The following is a 16,660-nucleotide window of genomic DNA, read 5'->3' as shown; positions in this document are numbered from 1 at the left end:
ATCTCAAAGTGGAAAAAGTATGCTGTCAGGGGCTCAGGAGCAGAGGTACAAGGGAGAGAGGAAATGGAAAGCGAAGGGGAAGAATCTGAGGGCAGCGTAGGGGAATACGACAGTGACCCGAGAGATTCCATGAGCTTCTCCAGCGAATCAGAAGATTCCCAGAAGGAGGCGCCCATGGTCAGGGCAAGGGGGGTCCCGGGGGGACGCACCAGAATCAAGGGGCCAGCGGGGACTCCCAAAGCAGCAGCTGGAAATCAGGACCAGCTTCCCCACCAGAGCGTAGTGGGGTGGAAGAGTCCCATGGGGCAGGGCCAGCGTCTCCTCCAGCAGGGAGAGAAGAGGAGTCAGGGCTGACCACGCCTCTATCGGAGAGTGAGGGAACGGAAGGGAGGTCGGGTCCAGCTAGCCCCCCCGAAGGGGGAAGCAGTGACAGGAGCAGTGTAACGGTCAGGAGGAAAGTTGCCGGCTGGGCGCGCGCGCCAAGTTCAAATGTACAGGCGCGCGGGACAGCAGAAAACCCAGATTGGGAACCAGGTCCTAAAGCCCGCCGGAGGCAAGGAGAAGAGTCAGGGGATTCAGCGTCAGAAGAGTCTAGGAAGGGCGAGACCCCAGCTGACAGGCGGAGCCAGAGGCGGAAAGAGCAGCGGAAAAGGTGGAGCAAGGCTAGAGTCTTAAATTGGTGTATGGGGGGAGGAGATTCAGACGGAGCTTCGCCGGTCTAGAGTTTCAGACGTAGAGTTGCACGCTGCTGATGTGAAAGACAAACTGAACTTCAATAAAGACTTTTGTATATAACAACGAAGTGGCGTTGGTCCTTTGTGAGCTGGGACCTAGGGCAGCTCTGACATATGCATTCACGCAATTTAAAACAGGCTGTTCTCCATTCGATGGTTGTGATGCTGACGATGTAAAAGCTTTGCTATCAAGTCTAGACTCTATTATTATTATTATTTTTAAATGATATTTATTAAAGTTTCAGAAAAATTACAAAAGTAAGGGGAAAAAGGGGGGAAAGGGGAAAAAAGAAAATACAAAATACAGAAAAATAAAAACAATTAAAAACAAATCAATCTTTCCATGTCTTGTCTTTCATTTACTTGTTTCCCTGACCTCCTCACACCTCCCTTTTTTGTATTCCAGTTGTTAGTTAATTCAGCAAATCCTTTCCCTCTTTGTTTTTATCTTAATCCTTTATCTTAATATATTATAACTTTAGATTCTCACCTATTAACAATCCATTTTTACATACTCCTTTGTAACATTACTGCTAAAACCACTTAACTTCATTCCGACATCATTCTAACATTCATTAATTTTGCAGTATTTCTGTAAATAGTCTTTAAATTTCTTCCAATCTTCTTCCACCGACTCTTCTCCCTGGTCTCAAATTCTGCCAGTCATTTCCGCCAGTTCCATATAGTCCATCACCTTCATCTGCCATTCTTCCAGGGTCGGTAGATCTTGTGTCTTCCAATACTTTGCAATAAGTATTCTTGCTGCTGTTGTGGCATACATAAAGAAAGTTCTATCCTTCTTTAACACCAATTGGCCGACCATGCCCAGGAGAAAGGCCTCTGGTTTCTTCAGAAAGGTATATTTAAATACCTTTTTCATTTCATTATAGATCATCTCCCAGAAAGCCTTAATCCTTGGGCACGTCCACCAAAGGTGAAAGAATGTACCTTCAGTTTCTTTACATTTCCAACATTTATTATCGGGCAAATGATAGATTTTTGCAAGCTTGACTGGTGTCATGTACCACCTGTAAATCATTTTCATAATATTCTCTCTTAAGGCATTACATGCCGTAAACTTCATACCTGTGGTCCATAACTGTTCCCAGTCAGCCATCATTATGTTATGTCCAACATCTTGTGCCCATTTAATCATAGCAGATTTCACCGTTTCATCCTGAGTATTCCATTTCAACAGCAAGTTATACATCTTTGACAGAATCTTGGTTTTGGGATCTAACAGTTCTGTTTCCAATTTTGATTTTTCCACCCGGAAGCCAATTTTCTTGTCCAAATTATATGCCTCCATTATCTGGTAATAATGAAGCCAATCTCGCACTTTATTTTTTAGTTTTTCAAAACTCTGCAATTTCAATTTGTCTCCCTCTTGTCCCAAAATTTCCCAATATTTCGTCCTATCAAGTCTAGACTCTAGACCAGGGGTCAGCAAACCTTTTCAGCAGGGGGCCGGTCCACCGTCCCTCAGACCTTGTGGGGGGCCGGACAATATTGGGGGGGGAGAATGAATTCCTATGCCCCACAAATATCCCAGAGATGCGTTTTAAATAAAAGGACACATTCTACTCATGTAAAAACACGCTGATTCCCGGACCATCCGTGGGCCGGATAGAAGGTGATTGGGCCGGATCCGGCCCCCGGGCCTTAGTTTGCCTACCCATGGTCTAGATGTCTGTTGATGAAACCTAGAACAGCATCAACTATTTTTTGCTGGTGCATCCCATTACTCCACCTCACCTCTTGAAACAAGAAACTGATTTGCACTGAGGTCAAGCGCAGCAACGCCCTCCTCCTCCTCCTAAACCGGCACCCCAAAGAAACCCAGCCTCTGGTCAAACCTTGGCATCCAATGTCCTCTTCAGCTCCAGCATGTAAGAATACTGCTCCGGGTAGATGTAATCATAGGGGAAATAAACAAGAAGTCCATCTATGTTCAGCCTGAAGGAAGGGAAAGCGAGAGAGGCATCAGAGAAATGTCCTGGGAAAAGAATTGCCCATAAGGAGGTGCTTGACTCACAGCCAAGCTCCTAGTCCTTAGGCTTTAAACTGCCAGTCAGTGTAGGCAGCACTGAGGGGATCATAGGAATTCTAAGGTCTTATATATATAAATGTACATGGCAAACACATACATAAGTATATAAACCACGTGGCTGAAATAGTACAGAACAATCCTGAAGCCATTTTGACTCTCCCACATTAACCTCAAATATTTCTCTGCAAGGAGGAAGGAAATGAGAAAAGCTTTCTAGTTGTCTTTGTTGTTTTTTTAATATATTTATTAACTTTTCAAAGTTTATACAAAAAAGACAAAAAACAAAAATTAAAAACACATATAATTTCATTCACTTATTTTCTTTTAACTTATTTCTCGGACCTCCTCATACCTCCCCTTTTTGTATTCCAATTCAAATTATTCATTCAGCAAATCCTCACCCTTAATTTTCACTTAATTTTACACCTTTCTTTCTTCTTCCCCCCCCCCAATTATCTTAATCATTACAGCTGATAACCACTTAGATTCTATCCAACATCAATCTAACATTCCCTAATTTTATAATATTTCCCAAGATAGTCCTTAAATTTCTTCCAATCTTCTTCCGCCGTCTCTCTTCCCTGGTTTCGGATTCTGCCAGTCATTTCTGCCAGTCCCATGTAGTCTATCACCTTCATCTGCCACTCTTCCAAGATGGGTAGATCTTGTGTCTTCCAGTACTTTGCAATAAGTATTCTTGCTGCCGTTGTTGCGTACATAAAAAATGTTTTGTCTTTCTTTGGCACCAATTGGCCGACCATGCCCAGGAGAAAGGCCCAGTTGTCTTTGGACTGTAGGGGCTTACACCTCCCAGTAAATACAGTCTGGCAAGTATCTGTTAAGCTGAACACATATGCGTAAGGATTCAGGAACTAAGCATTTACCATCTCCAAGGAATGGCCAGGCTACCCAGAAAATCAGATAAGGCAGGCAGGGGTCAGCAAGCTAAGGCCCATGACCAGCCCACCAGCCGCCCCTGAATTGAGCTGCCCACTCGCACGCTGCGCTAAAGCAGCACAGCGCGGCACAGGGACTTGCTTCCACGGCGCATGCACAGACGCTGAAATCACATCTGCGGAGACAACGAAAATCACATCTGCGGAGACGCCAAAGGCAAGATAAACCTTGCTGATTCTAAGATACGGCATTATCAGGTATCCTGGCAGACAGGAGAGAAACAACACACTCACATTTCTGCTGGGGACCACCTCTTTCTGTGATGCATGTATGATGTTTTGGGGTGGTGGTCTTGAGCTACAGGGTGGGCAATTTCAAAAGTCTATGTAAGATCTTGCACACCAATGTTCTGGGTTCCTCTTCTCCCTCTCTGCATGTGGTGGTGGGGAGCAGCCTGTTGCAACAGTTTAATAAAGATCAGGCTTACTAGCTGCTTTGCTTCTCAATATTCTCTGGTTGGCCTCTGATACAGTGGTGCCTCGCAAGACGAAAAGAATCCGTTCTGTGATTCTCTTCGTCTAGCGGTTTTTTCGTCTTGCGAAGCAAGCCCATTGAAGGATTAGCAGATTAGCGCTTTTAGCGGCTTATCAGCTTATCGGATCAGCTGATAAGTGGCTTAGCGGCTTAGAAAAGGGGGGGAAGGGGGGGAAAACCCGCAGGAACTCGCAAGACATTTTCGTCTTGCGAAGCAAGCCCATAGGAAATTCGTTTTGCGAAGCACCTCCAAAATGGAAAACTCTTTCGTCTAGCGAGTTTTCCGTCTTGCGAGGCATTCGTCTTGCGGGGCACCACTGTATTTTCTCCTATCGATGGGGAACCCACTTAAGGACTCTACAAGGGCTCTTAGATACCCCATCCAGGGGTGCCCAAACTTTTTCAAAGAGGGCCAGATTTGATGAAGTGAACATGCATGAGGGCCGACAAAAGTTGTAGACTTTTTTTTAGAATTTTTAAGAATTTTTATACTTTTTAAAGAATTTTTTATAAGTTGTCCAGCTTTGTTTATGATTTTACCCCAAAGTTGCTGAGCTTTTTTTAGGATTGAAGTTGCCACAGACCAGCTCCGATGTCCCTATTGAATCCTATGTTTCTCCAGAGAATCATGAGGACTGGAATCTTAGCTCCTTTTAAGGGATTGGGCCACAGCTCAGGGGGGCAGCACCCGCTTCGCAAGCAGGCGGTGTCCCAGGTGGGGTTGGGAGTGCCCCCTGGCTGAAACCCTCAAGAGCCACTGCTGCCACTCAGTGTTGGGAATATTGAGGTAGATGGACCCAGTGGTCTGACTTAGCGGCTTTCCTAGAATCCTGAGCAGAGTAATAATAATAATAATAATAATAATAATAATAATAATAATAATAATTTATTATTTATACCCCGCCCATCTGCCTGAGTTTCCCCAGCCACTCTGGGCGGCTTCCAATCAAGGATTAAAAACAACACAGCATTAAACATTAAAAACTTCCCTAAACAGGGCTGCCTTCAGATGTCTTTTAAAAAGAAGATAGCTGCTTATTTCCTTTACATCTGAAGGGAGGGCGTTCCACAGGGTGGGCGCCACCACCGAGAAGGCCCTCTGCCTGGTTCCCTGTAACCTCACTTCTCGCAATGAGGGAACCGCCAGAAGGCCCTCGGAGCTGGACCTCAGTGTCCGGGCTGAACAGCGGGGGTGGAGACGCTCCTTCAGGTATACAGGGCCAACACTTTGAATTTTGCTCAGAAGCGTACTGGGAGCCAATGCAGATCTCTCAGGACCGGTGTTATGTGGTCTCGGTGGCTGCTCCCAGTCACCAGTCTAGCTGCCGCATTCTGGATTAGTTGCAGTTTCCGGCTCACCTTCAAAGGTAGCCCCACGTAGAGCGCATTGCAGTAGTCCAAGCTGGAGATAACTAGAGCATGCACCACTCTGGGGAGACCGTCTGTGGGCAGGGAGGGTCTCATCCTGCGTACCAGATGGAGCTGGTAGACAGCTGCCCTGGACACGGATTTAACCTGCGCCTCCATGGACAGCTGTGAGTCCAAAATGACTCCCAGGCTGCGCACCTGGTCCTTCAGGGGCTAAGTTACCCCATTCAGGACCAGGGAGTCCTCCACACCTGCCCGCCTCCTGTCCCCCAAAAACAGTCCTTCTGTCTTGTCAGGATTCAACCTCAATCTGTTAGCCGCCATCCATCCTCCAACCGCCCCCAGACACTCACACAGGACCTTCACCGCCTTCACTGGTTCTGATTTAAGAGACAGATAGGTAGCCGTGTTGGTCTGCCATAGTCAAAATAAAAAAATTCCTTCCAGTAGCACCTTAAAGACCAACAAAGTTAGTTCTTGGTATGAGCTTTCGTGTGCATGCACACTTCTTCAGATACACGAAATCTCATACCAAGAACTAACTTTGTTGGTCTTTAAGGTGCTACTGGAAGGAATTTTTTTATTTTGATTTAAGAGAGTTATGGAATTAATGCATGGGGAGGGGGGGCTGCATGCAAAGATATGGGGGTGCACCTTTCTCTGGCTGGTGGAAAAGGGTTGCTTTTGCACCCCCACCCCCCAAAAAATGTCCCCCCCCAAATATTGCACCCACAGAGAGAGTGGAATTGGTCATGCCAATGACCACAGCAAATGCCTCCCCTTTAACCCAAGCAATGAATTCCAAACGCCTCCAAGTATTTGCCCCCCCCCGCCCACTCAACGCCCCCCCCCCACAATAGCCCCTCTTTTTTAATAATTCCCACTTAGTCTATATCTGTCCCCAATAACACTCCCCCCCTCCCTGTTGCCCTAGTGGTATTTCCCAGGTCTCCGCTCCCCCCACTCACTTCATGGTCTCTCCCAGCCTCCAATCCCATTGGCCGCCGCAGCTGCTCACGCCGCTCCACTCTAGGTAAGCTTTTTCTTCTTCTGCGCATGCCTTCGCCGCTGCGCTCTATTGGTCAGAAGGACTCGTCGGGTCGCGCTTCTGGTTGGCTAAGATGAATAAAGCTCCGCCCTACATTTAAGCGGGTACTTACAGCCCTAGCCCAAAGGGAGTTGGGCTGCGCTGTGAAAAGGCATCGTAAGCCGCTCGAGAGCTAATCGTACGCAGCTGTTGAAGGCTGAAGTAGTCGAGCCCAGAAATAGGGATGGCCTTGGATGGAGAGATGCTAAAAACCATGAATGATAAAGCTTGCTTGCTTGCTTCTTTGATTGATTGATTGATGGATGGATGGATGGATGGATGGATGGATGGATGGATTGCATTTATAGTGTCCCACCTTTCCTGCAAGGTAGAATAAAAAAATTCCTTCCAGTAGCACCTTAAAGACCAACTAAGTTAGTTCTTGGTATGAGCTTTCGTGTGCATGCACACTTCTTCAGATACTTTCGTGTGCGTGCATGCACACGAAAGCTCATACCAAGAACTAACTTACTTGGTCTTTAAGGTGCTACTGGAAGGAATTTTTTTATTTTGACTATGGCAGACCAACACGGCTACCTATCTGTAACTTTCCTGCAAGGTTCTCTTCCTCCCTATTTTATCCTCGCACAACAGCCCTGTAGGTTAGGCTTGAGGCTGGGCAGGGTGCAACGCAGGGCTAAAAGAAAAAACTGCTCCTTTTCTCTTATGGGGTATCCAAGAGCCTGTTCTTCTGCGATCCCTCGTAGCCGAGTAAGATTGTCTTCCATAAACACGGCCTTAAGAGTGAGTCCATAAGTGACTGTGGAAGCCAATTCTGGATCCACACGTCCTTCCACAGTGGGGACATTGGTTTCCGGGCAGGAGCTGATTACGATGTGGATTTGCCAAGCGTGCCTTCCTCTCAGCACGTTTCTCCCTTGCGTCCTGAGTTCGAGTGTCTTCAAGGCCCATTACACCTTTGATCAAGGCTGTTCTCCAACTGGAGTGCTCACAAGCCAGTGTTTCACAATTGTCAGTGTTTATACAGTGGTACCTCTGGATACGAACGGGATCTGTTCCGGAGCCCCATTCGCATCCAGAAGCGAACGCAAACCGCAACTGCACGTGCGCGGGTCGCGATTTGCCGCTTCCGTGCATGCACGTGACATCATTTTGACCATCTGCGCATGTGTGAGCGGCGAAACTCAAAAGCGCTCAACCTGAAGCACATTTAACCCGAGGTATGACTGTACTAGGGACGCGGGTGGCTCTGTGGGTAAAACCTCAGCGCCTAGGACTTGCCGATCGCATGGTCGGCGGTTCGAATCCCCGCGGTGGGGTGAGCTCCCGTTGCTCGGTCCCAGCGCCTGCCAACCTAGCAGTTCGAAAGCACCCCCGGGTGCAAGTAGATAAATAGGGACCGCTTACTAGCGGGAAGGTAAACGGCGTTTCCGTGTGCTGCTCTGGTGCCGGTTCGCCAGAGCAGCTTTGTCACACTGGCCACGTGACCCGGAAGTGTCTGCGGACAGCGCTGGCTCCCGGCCTCTAGAGTGAGATGGGCGCACAACCCTAGAGTCTGTCAAGACTGGCCTGTACGGGCAGGGGTACCTTTACCTTTATGACTGTACTACATTTTTTAAGATTTGCCTTGAGACAGTCTTTAAACCTCTTTTGTTGACCACCAGCATTACGCTTTCCATTTTTAAGTTCGGAATAGAGTAGTTGCTTTGGAAGACGATCATCAGGCATCCGCAGAACGTATAGAGTCCTGAAGTGGGTTCCCTATCGGTAGGAGAAAATAACAGAGGCCAACCAGAGTATGTTGAGTAGCAAAGCAGCTAGTAAGCCTGATCTTTATTAAACTGTTGCAACAGGGTGTTCACTCACCACATGCAGGAGGGAGGAGGGACCCTGAACAGTGGTGTGCAAGCTCTTAAATAGAATTTTAAAGTCTTTAAAATAGACTTTGAGCCTGTGGCTCAAGGCCAAACCCCAATACATTGTTAGGGAAAAATCTAGGTGTGAGGCTGCTCAGTCACCCAGCTCGTCAGGCAGAGCCCACGGGTCCCTGCAGAATAAAGGAAGGAGTCCAGCCAACCGGAGCAAATAGCTGTAGACCAAAGTTTATTGCGCAACAGGTTCAAAGAGCAAATTTGAACCCCGAGGATGAGGTGACAAAGACTTTTAAAACTTTCCCACCATATCCCAGAATACAGTTCGTACAGCATCATTGCTACATCACTGACATGTCACAAAAGGGGAGGGGTTAACCTTGGCAAACAGGTCCAGACCAAGCCTTGGTACCAGATTAGCATAAGCAGACATGGCAGGGCAAGACTCAGGTATAAGATTAGCATAGACAAATATGTCTTAAGTACCCACCACCCAAAAGTACAATAGAAGTTCCTTTGCATGTCTGGAGCCTGAGGTGAGTCAGGTGATGAGATCTGGCTTCCTTTGGCTAACAATGAGCCCAGCAATTGTCACCTCTGGGAACTTCCTGGAGTCCCTTTTCAAGGTGAAAATAGCTTTGGAATGGGGGAAACTGGGAAAGGAGATGATTTTATATTATCTTTAAAGCTAGGTAACTTCCCTGAGCTGTCAAGGATACATTCAGGTATAATATTTGTAATATTTAACTTTAAAGATGTGCCCCCCCCCCCGGTAATTTCCGTAACACATCATACATACATCACAGAAGGAGCGGTCTACAACAAAAATACATCACAGGGGTGGTCTACAGCAGAAATCTTGCCTGCCAGGATACCTGATAATGGTCAATGACTGCTTTTACCTGGGCATCCTGGCCATTCTTTTGTGATGGTAAATACAGTGGTACCTCGGGTTACAAATGCTTCAGGTTACAAACACTTCAGGTTACAAACTCGACCTCCGGAACGAATTAAGTTTGTAACCCGAGGTACCACTGTACTCAGTTCCTGAATCCAGGTCACAGGCTCACCCTATTCATACACAGATACGCCCTTAAGACAGGATTTGTGAGCAAAGAGACAACGGGGAGGGCTTTCCCATTTCCTTCCTCCTTACAGAGTGTTATGTACTGAGTTGAATAGGATCCAAACTGCAGCAGTCTGATTGGTCCTAGAACAATAGGATCCAGAATGCAGCAGTCTGATTGGTCCTAGAACAATAGGATTCAGAATGCAGCAGTCTGATTGGTCCTAGAACAATGCAGCAGTATGATTGGTTGGCAGGAACCACCCAATCCTGCTCCAGATAGAAGTGAATCCACAACCTGATTGGCTTACAGTAGAATTCCGGAATTAGCCAATCATGTGCAGCCCATTGTGTAAATAGTGTATATAAAGCAGATACTGTGAGGGGACTTTCATTCATTCCTCCTCACCACTATGAGCTGAATAAAGAGCATAAAATCACTTTGCGACTCTGAGTATATTTCACAGAGAAATATTTGAGATCTATTTGGGAGGGTCAAAATGGCTTCAAGATTGTTCTTGTTATGTACTGAAGTTCTCACCCTGGGCCAGCAGGGGGATACTGTAGATAGTTTTCACTCAGGTCCAGGTCAGTTACTTTAGGCGGGAAACCCTGGGTTATTGTTGCTACAATGTTGACAGCTGGCTGCCTATAAAAGCAGGCCGGCTGAGCTGTTTGCTGTTCAGTTCTGTTCCAGCTTACAAAATAAAGAGCTGCTTTGGAGAAATCGCTGTGTCGTCTGCCATGTCTACCCACTATTCAACAGTTCTCCTATACTATTTCAGACACGTGGTTTATATACTTATGTACCTGCTTGCCTTGTACATTTATGAACATTTGATTGATATATTTGAGACCTTAAATTCTTATAACATGGAGAATGGCAATAAGGCCCCCAAGCAGGGCCTGAGCACAGCAAGTGGGGTATAAATAAATATACAATAATAAATATGGAACGGGGGGTGAACAGGTCCCCCACCATTTCCCCAGTGTCCCCCCCCCAAGGCCTCCACACCTTTAATTTCTACAGACCTATCCGTGGATGTGGTGCTTTGCGAAACTGCGAAGAACCGGTTTGGCAAACCTGTAGCCCGTGGGGGCTTGCAAGCTCCAACTAGACCCAGGGAACTAAAGAAGGAAAGGCCTGGGAAGGGAGGCGTAAAGGATAAAAAGGTTTCCCAACCACAGACTCTCGGAATGAGCACCTCCAGCAGCAACAGCCCTTTGCAATCCTCAGTAGAGCTGTGGGTTTCTGGTCTTGTAGCCTTATGAGGCTTTGCCCTCGGGTGTGAAAAATATTGCGCCTGGGAAAGGGAAGTGGGAGTCAACAGACACTCAAGGAATAGTTTCGGAGAAAAGGCTTTTATTTCTACCATCCATGAACTGGTAGAAGGAGCAAGTGTGATAAGTCACAAAAAGCATGCACAAAGTTCACAGTCATGTGCACAAGGATATATACCCCTTTCCAGTTCCCTCCTCCTTTCTCCTCCCTCAGGAGTCCTCTGAGCATGTACAGAAAGCTGTCTTGGGACTATTGTGGACTCTTGGCAGGAAAGGGGGTGAGGGGGTTTCAGTGTGTTCCCGTTGTTTCATTCCCGGAGAGAAAGCAAGTTGCAATGTGGTTCTGAGAAAGGCCTGAGAAGACAATGGGCTCTGTTCTCTACCTTGTTGCAATCTTTTTAGTTACAGCAAGCGGAATGTTTCTGATGCTTAGCTGCTGAGAAAATGATTTTGAAAAGCTTTGAGAAGCTTTGAGCCTGCTTTGGTGGGGGGGGGGTGACTTTGGGCCTAGGTGAGGTCACCTGTCCTCACCTTCCTTCAGTCTGACCCCAGTGACGCACGCCTTAGTCATCCCATTTGGACTACTGCAATGTGCTGTGCTTGGGGCTATCCTTTGAAAAGCGCGCAGGAATTTCAACTGGCCCAAAGAGCTGCAGACACATTGCTGGTTATCGGGAGCATAGGGAGAGACCGGAATAGTTAAATGGTTCAGTTAAGCTGTCTTGAAGAGAAGCTGCTAAGTGGAAAGAAAATAAGTCCATATTTGACGGGTTCGAAAAGGAGTGAGCAAGAAGTGTTTCAGGAGATGGAAATGATATAAGGAAAAAAAACCTGCTCTTTTCCCCTTCCCAAGAGCCCATATAGAGTCCTCTTTTTAGGTTCTCTATCGGTAGGAGAAAATAACAGAGGCCAACCAGAGAATATTGAGAAGCAAAGCAGCTAGTAAGCCTGTTATTTATTAACTGTTGCAATAGGGTGCTCCCCAAATGCAAGAGAGATAAGGAGGACCCAGAGCCATGCGTGCAAGCCCTTATATAGACATTTTAAATTGCCCACCCTGGAGTCCAGGACCACCCCAGAAACATCATACATACATCACAGAAGGGGTGTAGCCCAAGACCACCCTCTAGATACATCATACCTACATCACAGAAAAGGTGGTCTACAACAGAAATTTGAGTGCGTTGTGCATCTCCTGTCTGGCAAGTTACCTGATTGCATTATCTAGGTTTTGACCACTCTTTTGTTGTTATAACTGAATCTATAATTCCTGAATCTAGGTCACAGGTCACAGGCTCGCACCCTGTTCATATCTTGTATCTGAAGAAGTGTTTATACACACAAAAATTCATACCAATAACAAACTTAGTTGGTCTCTAAGGTGCTACTGGAAGGATTTTTTTTATTTTATATATTGAATGTGCCCTTAAGACAGGATTTGTGAGGGCAGGTTTGTGAGGAAAGAGACCATGGGGAGGTTTCCCACATTGACCTCACAGAGTAATATTTGAGGTCAATTTGTTCAGGACCTTTTCTGTGGGGTTTCAGACATGCGGTTTATATATACAGTTATGAACATTTTTTTTTTTATATATGACCTTAAAATTCTTATAACAGAAATCATGCTGTATTTCAAGGCGAATTGCAGGTCAAGCACTTATTCATAGCTGATGGTAGAAATTAGGGTAGGAACAAGGGAAACTAACTGTGCATGTTTCTGTCTAACCTGAATCTGTTAAAGGCAGCTTCTGTTAGGGCCAAAAGAGAACAGTAAATTAGCTGGGGTGCATAGTTGTCAACTGTCCCTTATTTGGCGGGAAACTCCCTTATCCCAGCGCTGTGTCCCACTGCTGTCCCTTATTGATGATGTCCCTTAAATTTCCCGGGTTTCAAAGGAAGCAGCTCCTCTCCCTCCCTCCCTGCCGGCCAGGGAGGAGGGAGGCTCCAACAGGGTTGCTTGGCTGCGTTGCTCACCCAATAAGGAGTCTAAGAACGACAGGAGGTGGAGCTTGCATGCCTTGTGCCAATCAAATCGGCCACGTTGCCTGGGGACTCGCCTTTGCTCAGCGCTTCCCAGCGGAGAGGTGACGGTGGTTTTCCTTGCTGCATCCCCTTTGCCGGGTTGCTGCGCTGTGGGAACCACCGCTTGAGGCTTTGTTTGGCTGCTGGTTGACTAAAATCCCTTATTTTGGCTGCTGATCCCTTATTTTCGAGGCTGCTGGTCCCTTATTTTCAAATCTGTAAGTTGACAGCTATGCTGGGGTGTGCGCACGAAATCCACCCTCCTCCCTACCCCAATACCTCCACAATTCAGCAGAGGCACTTGACCAATAAATGGAAGCAACACATCAATGATCCAGTTAGTCCACTTTTATTATTATTTTTTAAAACATACTTTTTAGATATAAGCAATTACAAATACATCATCAACAGAAAAGTAATTCCCCTCGCCATAAAGTGTGGCTCCAGTTTTATGCCTAATACAATATCCATTACACGCTACAGGTGCAGAAACAGGAAGCGAGTGTCATTCCACAGGGTCCCTGTGCATTTTTGGAGGGAAGAATCGATGCTCGGTCGATTGTACATAGTGAATAACCACGTTGCATTAAAAGGAGTGCCTTTTCCCTGTTTGAGGTTCTCGTAGCAAAGTGGTTCCTAAGTATTAAGTTCCTAAGTATTAAGTTCCAAATTTATGTGTTCCAGTTCCTAGATAAGAGAGTTTAGTATCTGGGATATTTCCAATGATTCCAATTCTCCCTTTTTTCCCAAGGCTTACAGTAAACTCTTTTCCTTTGTGTGCATATGTTTTGTTTCAAGCTCCCCGTAGTAGTATTCCTTGTAGTAATTTGAGCATTAATGTTACTTTTCGCCTTTTTAACGCCACATTTTTTACTAATACAGTTTCCACGGAAAAAAACTTCAAATGTGTCCCAGATTATTGCTAGGGTTTGCCGTCCCATTTAATGAAAAAGGCATGGAATCTCCTTGAGGAGTTTTTCCCTTTGTGGTTTCTCTTTCTTTCTGTTACCCAATTTCCCGTGGGTCATGTTGAAAAAGTGTCTTGACAGGGGCAAGATCAGAGAACCCCATCAGAGCCATCTCCAAGCGAGGCCCATCCCTTGGAAATATTTAATTGTGTGGCCTTGCATGACTTTTATTTCTAGCAGACGTGCGTGGAGAACCCCTGAGATCAGGGTTAGCCATTCCCCAAGAATCGAAAGAATATATTCACAAAATATTAAACAGAGGAGTCCTGAAAGAAGGATTACGAGGAGTCTGTGTAGGAGCAGTCCAATTTTTAATAGTTAAAGGTAAAGGGACCCCTGACCATTAGGTCCAGTCGTGGCCGACTCTGGGGTTGCAGCTCTAATCTCACTTTATTGGCCGAGGGAGCCGGCGTACAGCTTCCGGGTCATGTGACCAGCATAACTAAGCCGCTTCTGGTGAACCAGAGCAGCGCACGGAAACGCCGTTTACCTTCCCGCCGGAGTGGTACCTACTTATCTACTTGCACTTTGATGTGCTTTCGAACTGCTAGGTTGGCAGGAGCAGGGACCGAGCAACAGGAGCTCACCCCGTGGTGGGGATTCGAACCGCCAACCTTATGATCAGCAAGCCCAGGGCTCAGTGGTTTAGACCACAGCGCCACCCGCGTCCCTCCTTAGCAGAATAACAGCCCACAAAATAAGGTAGGGAGGACGTGGGGCACCTTGCCCAAGGAGGGTGAGTGTCGGTGTGATGGGAAGGCTTTAGGAGTGGAAAAAGGCAGAGCAAAACAGAGCTTCTGCAATTGAGCCGGGGTTTCCTCTGCAGTCTGAAGGGAGGCAGCCTAGCTCTGGAGCAGAGACCATGCTTGACATGAATTACGTCTTGGGTTCAAACCGGGGCCTTTCCAGCTAGGAAGATCAGGGAGCTAGCAGCAGAGAAGGTATCTCTCTGCCCAGTCAGTGCAGGCCACACTGGGCTAGATGGAGCTGTGTAGAAGGCAACACCCTCTTGGTGAGACAAACTCGCCAAGACACAAACTCCCTCGTGGCTCCCGTTTGTGCAAAAGCCAAAAGAGCAGAAAGAGGCAGGAAGCAGCGGATTTTGCCCAGGCCATGGTCCCGTCCTGCGGAGCCCTCCTCCTGGGCAGAGAGGGAGCTCTCCTCAAGGATCCCGCTGAAACTGTGAGTCCCGGGGAAGCGAGGTCCTCTTCTATCATGTCTCCAGTTTCAACGCTGGGACAGGGAGCTGGAGATTCGTGGAGGGAGAACCGGAGCTGAGCAGCGATCGCAGAAATGAGAGGGGGAAGCAGTTGTTGTTGCTCAAGTTTTCATGCAGAGGCCCAAAGGAAGCCGTTGGCGATGTGGCCGGAGCTGGGAGCGGAGGGGTCAGCTGGTGGTGGACGTGTCCAGAGAGGCAAGGAAGCCAGGGGGATGGAGAGAGGGTCAGGCACCTCTGAATGTGCTCAGGGTAGGAGCTGGGAGGGAGGAGGGGGGCAATCTCTTTGAGAGGCAAGGCTGGAGCAGGAGCAAAAAAAAGAGGGTCCTGTGGGTGGATTTATGGGAAGGATTCCCCCAGAGGTGCGCTACGTACCCCTTGGGCAAATCAATTAGTCACCCCAGCATCTGAATTTTCGTTTGGATGAAAGGGGCAAAAACCTTCCAGCTGCTGGAGCTAGAATCCTAAGTGGTGGGGGCTTTCCTTCCTTGGAGATTGGGATTCCCATCCACCAGGGATTCCTCAGCTGAAAGGGTTGGGCTAGATGCCTCTCAGGGACTCCCTTAAAGGTAAAGGTACAGGGACCCCTGACCATTAGGTCCAGTCGTGGCCGACTCTGGGGTTGTGGCGCTCATCTCGCTTTACAGGCCGAGGGAGCCGGCGTACAGCTTCCGGGTCATGTGGCCAGCATGACTAAGCCGCTTCTGGCGAACCAGAGCAGCACACGGAAACGCCCTTTACCTTCCCGCCGGAGTGGTACCTATTTATCTACTTGCACTTTGACGTGCTTTCGAACTGCTAGGTTGGCAGGAGCAGGGACCGAGCAACGAGAGCTCACCCTGTCACGGGGATTGGAACCGCCAACCTTCTGATCGGCAAGTCCTAGGCTCTGTGGTTTAACCCACAGCGCCACCCGCGTCCCAGGGACTCCCTTACAACACTACAATTCTATGCAAAACAAAAAAATAAAAATACCATAGCTGTCAACTTTCAGATTTGAAAATAAGGGATCAGCAGCCTCGAAAATAAGGGATCAGCAGCCTCACCTGTCCCAGGGACAGTCTACGGGATATCTAGCAATCCGGGATAGCAGCGGGAAAAGGCACTGGAATAAGGGAATTTCCTGCCAAAAAAGGGAAGGTTGACAGCTATGAAATACTATCACCCTTCCTAGCGTCATGGCAGGTCCTTAACAGAAGCAGGAGGAGAGGAAGGCAGATCTTTTAGGCATGCTTTTCCAGACACCCAGACACACACACACACACACACACACACACACACACACACACACACAGCGAGAGAGCCAAGGATTCGCCCATCTTCTCATGTCTCTCCCTTCCCTCCACCATTATAGCGCGTCTGAGGATGCCAGACAGCCGCCCTCCTCAGGCAGGCAAGGCGATTCATCCGCACTGCGAAGCTGTTCTTCGGGATCCTGTCCAGGCGCATTCCTCAGGTTCCTCCTGGGATGGCAGCGACGGGGTTCCTCCCTCCGAAACGTCACGCCTTCCTCTGCTGCGGCCTCACCCTGGGGAAGAGCTGCGGAGGAGAGAAGCACAGGTGGGATGCGTATTTTGGAACAGAGCAAGCCCAGCAAGGCAGAGA

The 16,660-nt window shown here is 47.6% G+C and overlaps 2 protein-coding genes across 4 annotated transcripts in view; both read right to left on the bottom strand.

The window, feature by feature from the left end:
• The window catches only part of ERCC2 (ERCC excision repair 2, TFIIH core complex helicase subunit), a 50,246-nt gene extending 43,539 nt beyond the window's left edge, over window positions 1-6,707 (bottom strand). The window contains exons 1-2 of the mRNA XM_081200289.1: window positions 6,552-6,707; window positions 2,591-2,690 (exon numbers count right to left, since the gene is read on the bottom strand). Of these exons, the coding sequence (XP_081056415.1) occupies window positions 2,591-2,690; window positions 6,552-6,556 (105 nt within the window). The 5' untranslated portion in view covers window positions 6,557-6,707. The remainder of the gene's footprint in view (window positions 1-2,590; window positions 2,691-6,551) is intronic.
• Window positions 1-16,660, bottom strand: part of PPP1R13L (protein phosphatase 1 regulatory subunit 13 like) — a 228,261-nt gene that overhangs the window by 159,308 nt on the left and 52,293 nt on the right. For 2 of the 3 annotated variants that reach the window (XM_081200254.1, XM_081200253.1), the window contains one exon: window positions 13,205-16,594. In XM_081200254.1, the coding sequence (XP_081056380.1) occupies window positions 16,556-16,594 (39 nt within the window). In that variant the 3' untranslated portion in view covers window positions 13,205-16,555. Of the gene's footprint in view, window positions 1-13,204; window positions 16,595-16,660 lie in introns of those variants that run through there. The other variant, XR_014009747.1, reaches the window with a different exon arrangement.

This window comes from Podarcis bocagei, assembly GCF_964188305.1.
Source record: "Podarcis bocagei genome assembly, chromosome: 7".
Taxonomy (NCBI): Eukaryota; Metazoa; Chordata; class Lepidosauria; order Squamata; family Lacertidae; genus Podarcis; species Podarcis bocagei.
The sequence above is the reverse complement of the archived record's forward strand: the minus strand, read 5'-3'. Positions and strand labels throughout refer to the sequence as shown.